At 49.6% G+C, this 14,390-nt stretch overlaps 1 protein-coding gene across 3 annotated transcripts in view; it reads right to left on the reverse strand.

Moving 5' to 3' along the window:
- Positions 1–1,639: 1,639 nt before the first annotated feature.
- Positions 1,640–14,390, reverse strand: part of LOC138662772 (actin-related protein 2/3 complex subunit 1A-A-like) — a 218,598-nt gene continuing 205,847 nt past the window's right edge. For all 3 annotated transcript variants that reach the window (XR_011318069.1, XM_069748692.1, XM_069748691.1), the window contains 2 exons: positions 1,886–1,976; positions 1,640–1,805 (listed from right to left, as the gene is read on the reverse strand). Coding sequence is in view for 2 of the 3 variants with exons in the window: in XM_069748692.1 (XP_069604793.1) it covers positions 1,886–1,976 (91 nt within the window). In the remaining variant the exon portion in view is untranslated. The remainder of the gene's footprint in view (positions 1,806–1,885; positions 1,977–14,390) is intronic.

A 14,390-nucleotide genomic window follows, 5' to 3' on the forward strand; every position in this document is an offset into this window, starting at 1 on the left:
CTCTGGTCCGGTCCATGTATAGGACTCCAGGGGTCTGATCAGGTCCATGTATAGGACTGCAGGGGTCTCTAGTCCGGTCCATGTATAGGACTGTGGGGGTGTCTGATCAGGTCCATGTATAGGACTGCAGAGGTCTCTTGTCCGGTCCATGTATAGGACTGCAGGGGTCTCTGGTCCGGTCCATGTATAGGACTGTGGGGTCTCTGGTCCGGTCCATGTATAGGACTGCAGGGGTCTCTTGTCCGGTCCATGTATAGGTGTGTGGGGTCTCTGGTCCGGTCCATGTATAGGACTGCAGGGGTCTCTGGTCCGGTCCAGGTATAGGACTGCAGGGGTCTCTGGTCCGGTCCATGTATAGGACTGTGGGGGTGTCTGGTCAGGTCCATGTATAGGTGTGTGGGGGTCTCTGGTCCGGTCCATGTATAGGACTGGAAAGAGAAGGAGATCCAGCTCAACGAAATAGTGAAAAATCCATAGTTTATTTCACTTAAAATATAGTGAAAGGACAAAACATCAGCATACAAAAAAATATTATAAAACCAAGGTCAACGCGTTTCCGGTGACTAAGCACCCTTAATCATGATACATGGTATCATGATTAAGGGTGCTTAGTCACCGGAAACGCGTTGACCTTGGTTTTATAATATTTTTTTGTATGCTGATGTTTTGTCCTTTCACTATATTTTAAGTGAAATAAACTATGGATTTTTCACTATTTCGTTGAGCTGGATCTCCTTCTCTTTCCTGTTCGTCTACGCCCTGACACAGCGGTTCCGTGCTCCGAGCTCTTGGGAATGTCGGTATGGTGAGCTGGATTTTGTTTTTTCATGTATAGGACTGCAGGGGTCTATAGTTCGGTCCATGTATAGGACTGTGGGGGTGTCTGATCAGGTCCATGTATACGACTGTGGGGTCTCTGGTCCGGTCCATGTATAGGACTGCAGGGGTCTCTGGTCCGGTCCATGTATAGGACTGCAGGGTCTCTGGTCCGGTCCATGTATAGGACTGTGGGGGTCTCTGGTCCGGTCCATGTATAGGACTCCAGTGGTCTCTGGTCCGGTCCAGGTATAGGACTGTGGGGGTCTCTGGTCAGGTCCATGTATAGGACTGCAGGGGTCTCTGGTCCGGTCCATGTATAGGACTCCAGAGGTCTCTGGTCCGGTCCATGTATAGGACTGCAGGGGTCTCTGGTCTGGTCCATGTATAGGACTCCAGTGGTCTCTGGTCCGGTCCATGTATAGGTGTGTGGGGGTCTCTGGTCCGGTCCATGTATAGGACTGTGGGGGTCTCTGGTCAGGTCCATGTATAGGACTGCAGGGGTCTCTGGTCCGGTCCATGTATAGGACTCTAGTGGTCTCTGGTCTGGTCCATGTATAGGTGTGTGGGGTCTCTGGTCCGGTCCATGTATAGGACTGTGGGGGTCTCTGGTCCGGTCCATGTATAGGACTCCAGTGGTCTCTGGTCCGGTCCATGTATAGGACCGTGGGGTCTCTGATCAGGTCCATGTATAGGACTGCAGGGGTCTCTGGTCCGGTCCATGTATAGGACTCTAGTGGTCTCTGGTCTGGTCCATGTATAGGACTGCAGGGGTCTCTGGTCCGGTCCATGGGGGTGAGGAATGAGGCGGCTGACACAGTGATACGTGTAAACACGGCTGTATTTTCTTGTTATGGACGCGTCTCATGTGAGAAGGAAGTTGGGATCTGCCAGGAATCTTCTTGACATTCAGTCACTTCTGAGCAGCAGGTCTCCGGTTTCTCAGGGTCTCACGTCCACATCCGTAGTTCCCAGGAGGCAGCTCAGCTCTGGAGACCAGAAAGTGGCAGAATTAACTCCTCAGTCCCTGGAAAGTGTAATCACCCCGCCAAACAGAGGTTCACCCTACCTATGAGGACCAGATGACCAGGGCGCCGTCCATCCCGCCGCTGCAGAATCTGGAGACACCGCTCAGGTTGCTATCCATCGCCGACAACTGGCTGCAACAAGAGAGAGTTGTCAGGGTCCACCATGTGTCCTGCTGCCCCAATTTGGCAGAGCCTTTGGGGAGCAACCACACGCCTCCACGTCGGTCTTCATTTCTCACTATTTTTAGTATCTCTGCTTGCTGTATATGAATGACAACAATCTTGCTTAAAGGGGTTTTCCCACAAACAAAGTTAATCAATAGATTTTAGCATAATAAAAAGTTCCTCCTTTGGATATGTTTAAAAAAAATGTTCTTGTTTTGAAAAAATGTTACAAATGTACCCGGCTATGTGCTGTAAAATTGCTGTGGCCTATTGTGCAGGAGCATAGTCTGATCATACCACAACTCCTGGGCAGGGGAGGAAGCAATAGAGTATACAGACAGGACAGCAGGAGAGTATACAGGCAGGACAGCAGGAAAGTATACAGACAGGACAGCAGGAGAGTATACAGACAGGACAACAGGAATGTATACAGACAGGACAGCAGGAGAGTATACAGACAGGACAGCTGGAAAGTACACAGACAGGACAGCAGGAGAGTATACAGACAGGACAGCAGGAGAGTATACAGACAGGACAGCAGGAGAGTATACAGACAGGACAGCAGGAGAGTATACAGGCAGGACAACAGGAATGTATACAGACAGGACAGCAAGAGAGTATACAGACAGGACAGCAGGAGAGTATACAGACAGGACAGCAGGAGAGTATACAGACAGGACAGCTGGAGAGTATACAGACAGGACAGCAGGAGAGTATACAGACAGGACAGCAGGAGAGTATACAGACAGGATAGCAGGAGAGTATACAGACAGGACAGCAGGAGAGTATACAGACAGGACAGCAGGAGAGTATACAGACAGGACAGCAGGAGAGTATACAGACAGGACAGCAGGAGAGTATACAGGCAGGACAGCAGGAGAGTATACAGACAGGACAGCTGGAGAGTATACAGACAGGACAGCAGGAGAGTATATAGACAGGACAGCAGGAGAGTATACAGGCAGGACAGCAGGAGAGTATACAGACAGGACAACAGGAATGTATACAGACAGGACAGCAGGAGAGTATACAGACAGGACAGCTGGAGAGTATACAGACAGGACAACAGGAATGTATACAGACAGGACAGCAGGAGAGTATACAGACAGGACAGCTGGAGAGTAGACAGACAGGACAGCAGGAGAGTATACAGACAGGACAGCAGGAGAGTATACAGACAGGACAGCAGGAGAGTATACAGACAGGACAGCAGGAGAGTATACAGACAGGACAGCATGAGAGTATACAGACAGGACAGCAGGAGAGTATTGTTGTGAATTCCGCTCTTGGGCTCCCTCCGGTGGTTGTAAGTAGCATTTTTGTGAGTTCTGCTCTTGGGCTCCCTCCTGTGGTTTTGAGTGGTATGGCTGCTTCTGGATTTAGCTTTTGCAGCTGTTTTCACTGACCGTCTTCTTGGCTCGGCTATATTAGTCTGGCCTTTTCTCTCATTCATTGCCAGTTGTCAATTGTTCCTGCCTGGAGTCATTGCTCTTAGGATTTCCTGTCACTCTGACCAGCTCTGCAAATCTAAGTCCTTGCTTGTCTTTTTGCAGTTCACTTGTTGTGGACTTTGTTGATCAGCATTTTGTAGTTTTTGCTCTTTTGTCCAGCTTATCAATATGGATCTATTCAGCTAGCTGGAAGCTCTGGGCAGCAGAGTTTGCCCTCCACACCTTTAGTTAGGTGTGGAGACTTTTTGCATTTCTCTACGGTGGACTTTTTCTAGTTTTTTTTAACTGACCGCACAGTGCTCTTTTCTGTACTTTTTCTCTCTAGCTAGAAGTGGCCTCCTGTGCTAAATCTTGTTTCATACTAAGTATGTCATTTCCTTCTCCTCTCACAGTCATTACATGTGGGGGGCTATCTATCCTTTGGGGATTTTCTCTGAGGCAAGATAGTTTTCCTGCTTCTGTCTTTAGGGGTAGTTAGCTCTTAGGCTGTGTCGAGGGGTCTAGGGAGTGTCAGGTACCCCCCACGGCTACTTCTAGTGTTGTGTTGAGCTTAGGGACTGCGGTCAGTATAGCTACCACCTGCTCAGAGCTAGTCACATGTTGCTCCTTAATCACCAGATCATAACAAGTATACAGACAGGACAGCAGGAGAGTATACAGACAGGACAGCAGGAGAGTATACAGACAGGACAGCAGGAGAGTATACAGACAGGACAGCAGGAGCGTATACAGGCAGGACAGCAGGAGAGTATACAGACAGGACAACAGGAATGTATACAGACAGGACAGCAGGAGAGTATACAGACAGGACAGCTGGAGAGTAGAGAGTATACAGACAGGACAGCAGTAGAGTATACAGACAGGACAGCAGGAGAGTATACAGACAGGACAGCAGGAGAGTATACAGGCAGGACAACAGGAATGTATACAGACAGGACAGCAGGAGAGTATACAGACAGAACAGCAGGAGAGTATACAGACAGGACAGCAGGAGAGTATACAGAGAGGACAGCAGGAGAGTATACAGACAGGACAGCAGGAGAGTATACAGACAGTACAGCAGGAGAGTATACAGATAGGACAGCAGGAGAGTATACAGACAGGACAGCAGGAGAGTATACAGACAGGACAGCGGGAGAGTAAACAGGCAGGACAGCAGGAATGTATACAGACGGGACAGCAGGAGAGTATACAGACAGGACAGCTGGAGAGTATACAGGCAGGACAGCAGGAGAGTATACAGGCGGGACAGCAGGAATGTATACAGACGGGACAGCAGGAAAGTATACAGACAGGACAGCAGGAGAGTATACCGGCAGGACAGCAGGAGAGTATACAGGCAGGACAGCAGGAATGTATACAGACGGGACAGCAGGAGAGTATACAGACAGGACAGCAGGAGAGTATACAGAGAGGACAGCAGGAATGTATACCGACAGGACAGCAGGAGAGTATACATGCAGGAGAGTATACAGGCAGGACAACAGGAATGTATACAGACGGGACAGCAGGAGAGTATACAGACAGGACAGCAGGAATGTATACAGACAGGACAGCAGGAGAGTATACAGACAGGACGGCAGGAGAGTATACAGGCAGGACAGCAGGAGAGTATGCAGGCAGGACAACAGGAATGTATACAGACAGGACAGAAGGAGAGTATACAGACAGGACAGCAGGAGAGTATACAGGCAGGACAGCAGGAGAGTATACAGGCAGGACAACAGGAATGTATGCAGACAGGACAGCAGGAGAGTATACAGACAGGACAGCAGGAGAGTATACAGGCAGGAGAGTGTACAGACAGGACAACAGGAATGTATACAGGCAGGACAGCAGGAAAGTATACAGACAGGACAGCTGGAGAGTATACATACAGGACAGCAGTAGAGTATACAGACAGGACAGCAGGAGAGTATACAAGCAGGACAGCAGGAGAGTATACAGGCAGGACAGCTGGAGAGTATACAGGCAGGACAGCTGGAGAGTATACAGACAGGACAGCAGGAGAGTATACAAGCAGGACAGCAGGAGAGTATACAGGCAGGACAGCAGGAGAGTATACAGACAGGACAGCAGGAGAGTATACAGGCAGGACAGCAGGAGAGTATACAGGCAGGACAACAGGAGAGTATACAGACAGGACAGCAGGAGAGTATACAAGCAGGACAGCAGGAGAGTATACAGGCAGGACAGCTGGAGAGTATACAGGCAGGACAGCTGGAGAGTATACAGACAGGACAGCAGGAGAGTATACAGACAGGACAGCAGGAGAGTTTACAGGCAGGACAGCAGGAGAGTATACAGACAGGACAGCAGGAGAGTATACAGGCAGGACAGCAGGAGAGTATACAGGCAGGACAACAGGAATGTATACAGACAGGACAGCAGGAGAGTATACAGACAGGACAGCAGGAGAGTATACAGGCAGGACAGCAAGAGAGTATACAGGCAGGACAACAGGAATGTATACAGACAGGACAGCAGGAGAGTATACAGACAGGACAGCAGGAGAGTATACAGGCAGGACAACAGGAATGTATACAGACGGGACAGCAGGAGAGTATACAGACAGGACAGCAGGAATGTATACAGACAGGATAGCAGGAGAGTATACAGACAGGACAGCAGGAGAGTATACAGGCAGGACAGCAGGAGAGTATACAGGCAGGACAACAGGAATATATACAGACAGGACAGCAGGAGAGTATACAGACAGGACAGCAGGAGAGTATACAGGCAGGACAGCAGGAGAGTATACAGGCAGGACAACAGGAATGTATACAGACAGGACAGCAGGAGAGTATACAGACAGGACAGCAGGAGAGTATACAGGCAGGAGAGTGTACAGACAGGACAACAGGAATGTATACAGGCAGGACAGCAGGAAAGTATACAGACAGGACAGCTGGAGAGTATACAGACAGGGCAGCAGGAGAGTATACAGACAGGATAGCAGGAGGGTATACAAGCAGGACAGCAGGAGAGTATACAGGCAGGACAGCTGGAGAGTATACAGGCAGGACAGCTGGAGAGTATACAGACAGGACAGCAGGAGAGTATACAAGCAGGACAGCTGAAAAGTATATAGGCAGGACAGCTGGAGAGAATACAGACAGGACAGCAGGAGAGTATACAGGCAGGACAGCAGGAGAGTATACAGGCAGGACAGCAGGAATGTATACAGACAGGACAGCAGGAGAGTATACAGACAGGACAGCAGGAGAGTATACAGACAGGACAGCAGGAGAGAATACAGATAGAAAAGCAGGAGGGTATACAGACAGAACAGCAGTAATGTATACAGACAGGACAGCAGGAGAGTATACAGACAGGACAGCAGGAGAGTATACAGACAGGACAGCTGGAGAGTATACAGACAGGACAGCTGGAGAGTATACAGACAGGATAGCTGGAGAGTATACAGATAGGGCAGCAGGAGAGTATACACACAGGACAGCTGGAGAGTATACAGACAGGACAGCAGGAGAGTATACAAGCAGGACAGCAGGAGAGTATACAGACAGGACAGCAGGAAAGTATAAAGGCACGAGAGTGTACAGACAGGACAGCAGGAGAGTATACAGACAAGACAGCAGGAGAGTATACAGACAGGACAGCAGGAGTGTATACAAGCAGGACAGCAGGAGAGTATACAGACAGGATAGCAGGAAAGTATATAGGCAGGAGAGTGTACAGACAGGACAGCAGGAGAGTATACAGACAGGACAGCAGGAGAGTATACAGACAATCCAGCTGGAGAGTATACAGATAGGGCACCAGGAGAGTATACACACAGGACAGCTGGAGAGTATACAGACAGGACATCAGGAGAGTATACAAGCAGGACAGCAGGAGAGTATACAGACAGGACAGCAGGAAAGTATATAGGCAGGAGAGTGTACAGACAGGACAGCAGGAGAGTATACAGACAGGACAGCAGTAGAGTATACAGACAGGACAGCAGGAGAGTATACAGGCAGGACAGCAGGAGAGTATACAGGCAGGACAGCAGGAGAGTATACAGACAGGACAGCAGGAGAGTATACAGGCGGGACAGCAGGAATGTATACAGACGGGACAGCAGGAAAGTATACAGACAGGACAGCAGGAGAGTATACCGGCAGGACAGCAGGAGAGTATATAGGCAGGACAGCAGGAATGTATACAGACGGGACAGCAGGAGAGTATACAGACAGGACAGCAGGAGAGTATGCAGAGAGGACAGCAGGAATGTATACCGACAGGACAGCAGGAGAGTATACATGCAGGAGAGTATACAGGCAGGACAACAGGAATGTATACAGACGGGACAGCAGGAGAGTATACAGACAGGACAGCAGGAATGTATACAGACAGGACAGCAGGAGAGTATACAGACAGGACGGCAGGAGAGTATACAGGCAGGACAGCAGGAGAGTATGCAGGCAGGACAACAGGAATGTATACAGACAGGACAGAAGGAGAGTATACAGACAGGACAGCAGGAGAGTATACAGGCAGGACAGCAGGAGAGTATACAGGCAGGACAACAGGAATGTATGCAGACAGGACAGCAGGAGAGTATACAGACAGGACAGCAGGAGAGTATACAGGCAGGAGAGTGTACAGACAGGACAACAGGAATGTATACAGGCAGGACAGCAGGAAAGTATACAGACAGGACAGCTGGAGAGTATACATACAGGACAGCAGTAGAGTATACAGGCAGGACAGCTGGAGAGTATACAGGCAGGACAGCTGGAGAGTATACAGACAGGACAGCAGGAGAGTATACAAGAAGGACAGCAGGAGAGTATACAGGCAGGACAGCAGGAGAGTATACAGACAGGACAGCAGGAGAGTATACAGGCAGGACAGCAGGAGAGTATACAGGCAGGACAACAGGAGAGTATACAGACAGGACAGCTGGAGAGTATACAGGCAGGACAGCTGGAGAGTATACAGACAGGACAGCAGGAGAGTATACAAGCAGGACAGCAGGAGAGTATACAGGCAGGACAGCTGGAGAGTATACAGGCAGGACAGCTGGAGAGTATACAGACAGGACAGCAGGAGAGTATACAGACAGGACAGCAGGAGAGTTTACAGGCAGGACAGCAGGAGAGTATACAGACAGGACAGCAGGAGAGTATACAAGCAGGACAGCAGGAGAGTATACAGGCAGGACAGCTGGAGAGTATACAGGCAGGACAGCTGGAGAGTATACAGACAGGACAGCAGGAGAGTATACAGACAGGACAGCAGGAGAGTTTACAGGAGGACAGCAGGAGAGTATACAGACAGGACAGCAGGAGAGTATACAGGCAGGACAGCAGGAGAGTATACAGGCAGGACAACAGGAATGTATACAGACAGGACAGCAGGAGAGTATACAGACAGGACAGCAGGAGAGTATACAGGCAGGACAGCAAGAGAGTATAGAGGCAGGACAACAGGAATGTATACAGACAGGACAGCAGGAGAGTATACAGACAGGACAGCAGGAGAGTATACAGGCAGGACAACAGGAATGTATACAGACGGGACAGCAGGAGAGTATACAGACAGGACAGCAGGAATGTATACAGACAGGACAGCAGGAGAGTATACAGACAGGACAGCAGGAGAGTACACAGGCAGGACAGCAGGAGAGTATACAGGCAGGACAACAGGAATATATACAGACAGGACAGCAGGAGAGTATACAGACAGGACAGCAGGAGAGTATACAGGCAGGACAGCAGGAGAGTATACAGGCAGGACAACAGGAATGTATACAGACAGGACAGCAGGAGAGTATACAGACAGGACAGCAGGAGAGTATACAGGCAGGAGAGTGTACAGACAGGACAACAGGAATGTATACAGGCAGGACAGCAGGAAAGTATACAGACAGGACAGCTGGAGAGTATACAGACAGGGCAGCAGGAGAGTATACAGACAGGACAGCAGGAGGGTATACAAGCAGGACAGCAGGAGAGTATACAGGCAGGACAGCTGGAGAGTATACAGGCAGGACAGCTGGAGAGTATACAGACAGGACAGCAGGAGAGTATACAAGCAGGACAGCTGGAAAGTATATAGGCAGGACAGCTGGAGAGAATACAGACAGGACAGCAGGAGAGTATACAGGCAGGACAGCAGGAGAGTATACAGGCAGGACAGCAGGAATGTATACAGACAGGACAGCAGGAGAGTATACAGACAGGACAGCAGGAGAGTATACAGACAGGACAGCAGGAGAGAATACAGATAGAAAAGCAGGAGGGTATACAGACAGGACAGCAGTAATGTATACAGACAGGACAGCAGGAGAGTATACAGACAGGACAGCAGGAGAGTATACAGACAGGACAGCTGGAGAGTATACAGACAGGACAGCTGGAGAGTATACAGACAGGATAGCTGGAGAGTATACAGATAGGGAGCAGGAGAGTATACACACAGGACAGCTGGAGAGTATACAGACAGGACAGCAGGAGAGTATACAAGCAGGACAGCAGGAGAGTATACAAGCAGGACAGCAGGAGAGTATACAGACAGGAAAGCAGGAAAGTATATAGGCAGGAGAGTGTACAGACAGGACAGCAGGAGAGTATACAGACAGGACAGCAGGAGAGTATACAGACAATCCAGCTGGAGAGTATACAGATAGGGCACCAGGAGAGTATACACACAGGACAGCTGGAGAGTATACAGACAGGACAGCAGGAGAGTATACAAGCAGGACAGCAGGAGAGTATACAAGCAGGACAGCAGGAGAGTATACAGACAGGACAGCAGGAAAGTATATAGGCAGGAGAGTGTACAGACAGGACAGCAGGAGAGTATACAGACAGGACAGCAGGAGAGTATACAGACAGGACAGCAGGAGAGTATACAGGCAGGACAGCAGGAGAGTATACAGGCAGGACAGCAGGAGAGTATACAGACAGGACAGCAGGAGAGTATACAGATAGAAAAGCAGGAGGGTATACAGACAGGACAGCAGGAGAGTTTACAGACAGGACAGCAGGAGAGTATACAGACAGGACAGCAGGAGAGTATACAGACAGGACAGCTGGAGAGTATACAGACAGGACAGCTGGAGAGTATACAGACAGGACAGCTGGAGAGTATACAGGCAGGACAGCAGGAGAGTATACAGACAGGACAGCAGGAGAGTATACAGGCAGGACAGCAGGAGAGTATACAGACAGGACAGCAGGAGAGTGTACAGATAGAAAAGCAGGAGGGTATACAGACAGGACAGCAGGAGAGTATACAGACAGGACAGCAGGAGAGTATACAGACAGGACAGCAGGAGAGTATACAGACAGGACAGCTGGAGAGTATACAGACAGGACAGCTGGAGAGTATACAGACAGGACAGCTGGAGAGTATACAGATAGGGCAGCAGGAGAGTATACAAACAGGACAGCTGGAGAGTATACAGACAGGACAGCAGGAGAGTATACAAGCAGGACAGCAGGAGAGTATACAGACAGGACAGCAGGAAAGTATATAGGCAGGAGAGTGTACAGACAGGACAGCAGGAGAGTATACAGACAGGACAGCAGGAGAGTATACAGACAGGACAGCAGGAGAGTATACAGACAGGATAGCAGGAAAGTATATAGGCAGGAGAGTGTACAGACAGGACAGCAGGAGAGTATACAGACAGGACAGCAGGAGAGTATACAGACAATCCAGCTGGAGAGTATACAGATAGGGCACCAGGAGAGTATACACACAGGACAGCTGGAGAGTATACAGACAGGACATCAGGAGAGTATACAAGCAGGACAGCAGGAGAGTATACAGACAGGACAGCAGGAAAGTATATAGGCAGGAGAGTGTACAGACAGGACAGCAGGAGAGTATACAGACAGGACAGCAGGAGAGTATACAGACAGGACAGCAGGAGAGTATACAGGCAGGACAGCAGGAGAGTATACAGGCAGGACAGCAGGAGAGTATACAGACAGGACAGCAGGAGAGTATACAGATAGAAAAGCAGGAGGGTATACAGACAGGACAGCAGGAGAGTTTACAGACAGGACAGCAGGAGAGTATACAGGCAGGAGAGAGTACAGACAGGACAACAGGAATGTATAAAGACAGGACAGCAGGAGAGTATACAGACAGGACAGCAGGAGAGTATACAGGCAGGAGAGTGTACAGACAGGACAACAGGAATGTATACAGGCAGGACAGCAGGAAAGTATACAGACAGGACAGCTGGAGAGTATACAGACAGGGCAGCAGGAGAGTATACAGACAGGACAGCAGGAGGGTATACAAGCAGGACAGCAGGAGAGTATACAGGCAGGACAGCTGGAGAGTATACAGGCAGGACAGCTGGAGAGTATACAGACAGGACAGCAGGAGAGTATACAAGCAGGACAGCTGGAAAGTATATAGGCAGGACAGCTGGAGAGAATACAGACAGGACAGCAGGAGAGTATACAGGCAGGACAGCAGGAGAGTATACAGGCAGGACAGCAGGAATGTATACAGACAGGACAGCAGGAGAGTATACAGACAGGACAGCAGGAGAGTATACAGACAGGACAGCAGGAGAGAATACAGATAGAAAAGCAGGAGGGTATACAGACAGGACAGCAGTAATGTATACAGACAGGACAGCAGGAGAGTACACAGACAGGACAGCAGGAGAGTATACAGACAGGACAGCTGGAGAGTATACAGACAGGACAGCTGGAGAGTATACAGACAGGATAGCTGGAGAGTATACAGATAGGGCAGCAGGAGAGTATACACACAGGACAGCTGGAGAGTATACAGACAGGACAGCAGGAGAGTATACAAGCAGGACAGCAGGAGAGTATACAGACAGGACAGCAGGAAAGTATAAAGGCAGGAGAGTGTACAGACAGGACAGCAGGAGAGTATACAGACAAGACAGCAGGAGAGTATACAGACAGGACAGCAGGAGAGTATACAAGCAGGACAGCAGGAGAGTATACAGACAGGATAGCAGGAAAGTATATAGGCAGGAGAGTGTACAGACAGGACAGCAGGAGAGTATACAGACAGGACAGCAGGAGAGTATACAGACAATCCAGCTGGAGAGTATACAGATAGGGCACCAGGAGAGTATACACACAGGACAGCTGGAGAGTATACAGACAGGACATCAGGAGAGTATACAAGCAGGACAGCAGGAGAGTATACAGACAGGACAGCAGGAAAGTATATAGGCAGGAGAGTGTACAGACAGGACAGCAGGAGAGTATACAGACAGGACAGCAGGAGAGTATACAGACAGGACAGCAGGAGAGTATACAGGCAGGACAGCAGGAGAGTATACAGGCAGGACAGCAGGAGAGTATACAGACAGGACAGCAGGAGAGTATACAGATAGAAAAGCAGGAGGGTATACAGACAGGACAGCAGGAGAGTTTACAGACAGGACAGCAGGAGAGTATACAGACAGGACAGCAGGAGAGTATACAGACAGGACAGCTGGAGAGTATACAGACAGGACAGCTGGAGAGTATACAGACAGGACAGCTGGAGAGTATACAGGCAGGACAGCAGGAGAGTATACAGACAGGACAGCAGGAGAGTATACAGGCAGGACAGCAGGAGAGTATACAGACAGGACAGCAGGAGAGTGTACAGATAGAAAAGCAGGAGGGTATACAGACAGGACAGCAGGAGAGTATACAGACAGGACAGCAGGAGAGTATACAGACAGGACAGCAGGAGAGTATACAGACAGGACAGCTGGAGAGTATACAGACAGGACAGCTGGAGAGTATACAGACAGGACAGCTGGAGAGTATACAGATAGGGCAGCAGGAGAGTATACACACAGGACAGCTGGAGAGTATACAGACAGGACAGCAGGAGAGTATACAAGCAGGACAGCAGGAGAGTATACAGACAGGACAGCAGGAAAGTATATAGGCAGGAGAGTGTACAGACAGGACAGCAGGAGAGTATACAGACAGGACAGCAGGAGAGTATACAGACAGGACAGCAGGAGAGTATACAGACAGGATAGCAGGAAAGTATATAGGCAGGAGAGTGTACAGACAGGACAGCAGGAGAGTATACAGACAGGACAGCAGGAGAGTATACAGACAATCCAGCTGGAGAGTATACAGATAGGGCACCAGGAGAGTATACACACAGGACAGCTGGAGCGTATACAGACAGGACATCAGGAGAGTATACAAGCAGGACAGCAGGAGAGTATACAGACAGGACAGCAGGAGAGTATACAGGCAGGACAGCAGGAGAGTATACAGGAGGGACAGCAGGAATGTATACAGACGGGACAGCAGGAAAGTATACAGACAGGACAGCAGGAGAGTATACCGGCAGGACAGCAGGAGAGTATACAGGCAGGACAGCAGGAATGTATACAGACGGGACAGCAGGAGAGTATACAGACAGGACAGCAGGAGAGTATACAGAGAGGACAGCAGGAATGTGTACCGACAGGACAGCAGGAGAGTATACATGCAGGAGAGTATACAGGCAGGACAACAGGAATGTATACAGACGGGACAGCAGGAGAGTATACAGACAGGACAGCAGGAATGTATACAGACAGGACAGCAGGAGAGTATACAGACAGGACGGCAGGAGAGTATACAGGCAGGACAGCAGTAGAGTATGCAGGCAGGACAACAGGAATGTATACAGACAGGACAGAAGGAGAGTATACAGACAGGACAGCAGGAGAATATACAGGCAGGAGAGCAGGAGAGTATACAGGCAGGACAACAGGAATGTATGCAGACAGGACAGCAGGAGAGTATACAGACAGGACAGCAGGAGAGTATACAGGCAGGAGAGTGTACAGACAGGACAACAGGAATGTATACAGGCAGGACAGCAGGAAAGTATACAGACAGGACAGCTGGAGAGTATACATACAGGACAGCAGTAGAGTATACAGACAGGACAGCAGGAGGGTATACAAGCAGGACAG

The sequence above is a fragment of the Ranitomeya imitator genome, chromosome 2 (genome assembly GCF_032444005.1).
Source record: "Ranitomeya imitator isolate aRanImi1 chromosome 2, aRanImi1.pri, whole genome shotgun sequence".
Lineage (NCBI taxonomy): Eukaryota > Metazoa > Chordata > Amphibia > Anura > Dendrobatidae > Ranitomeya > Ranitomeya imitator.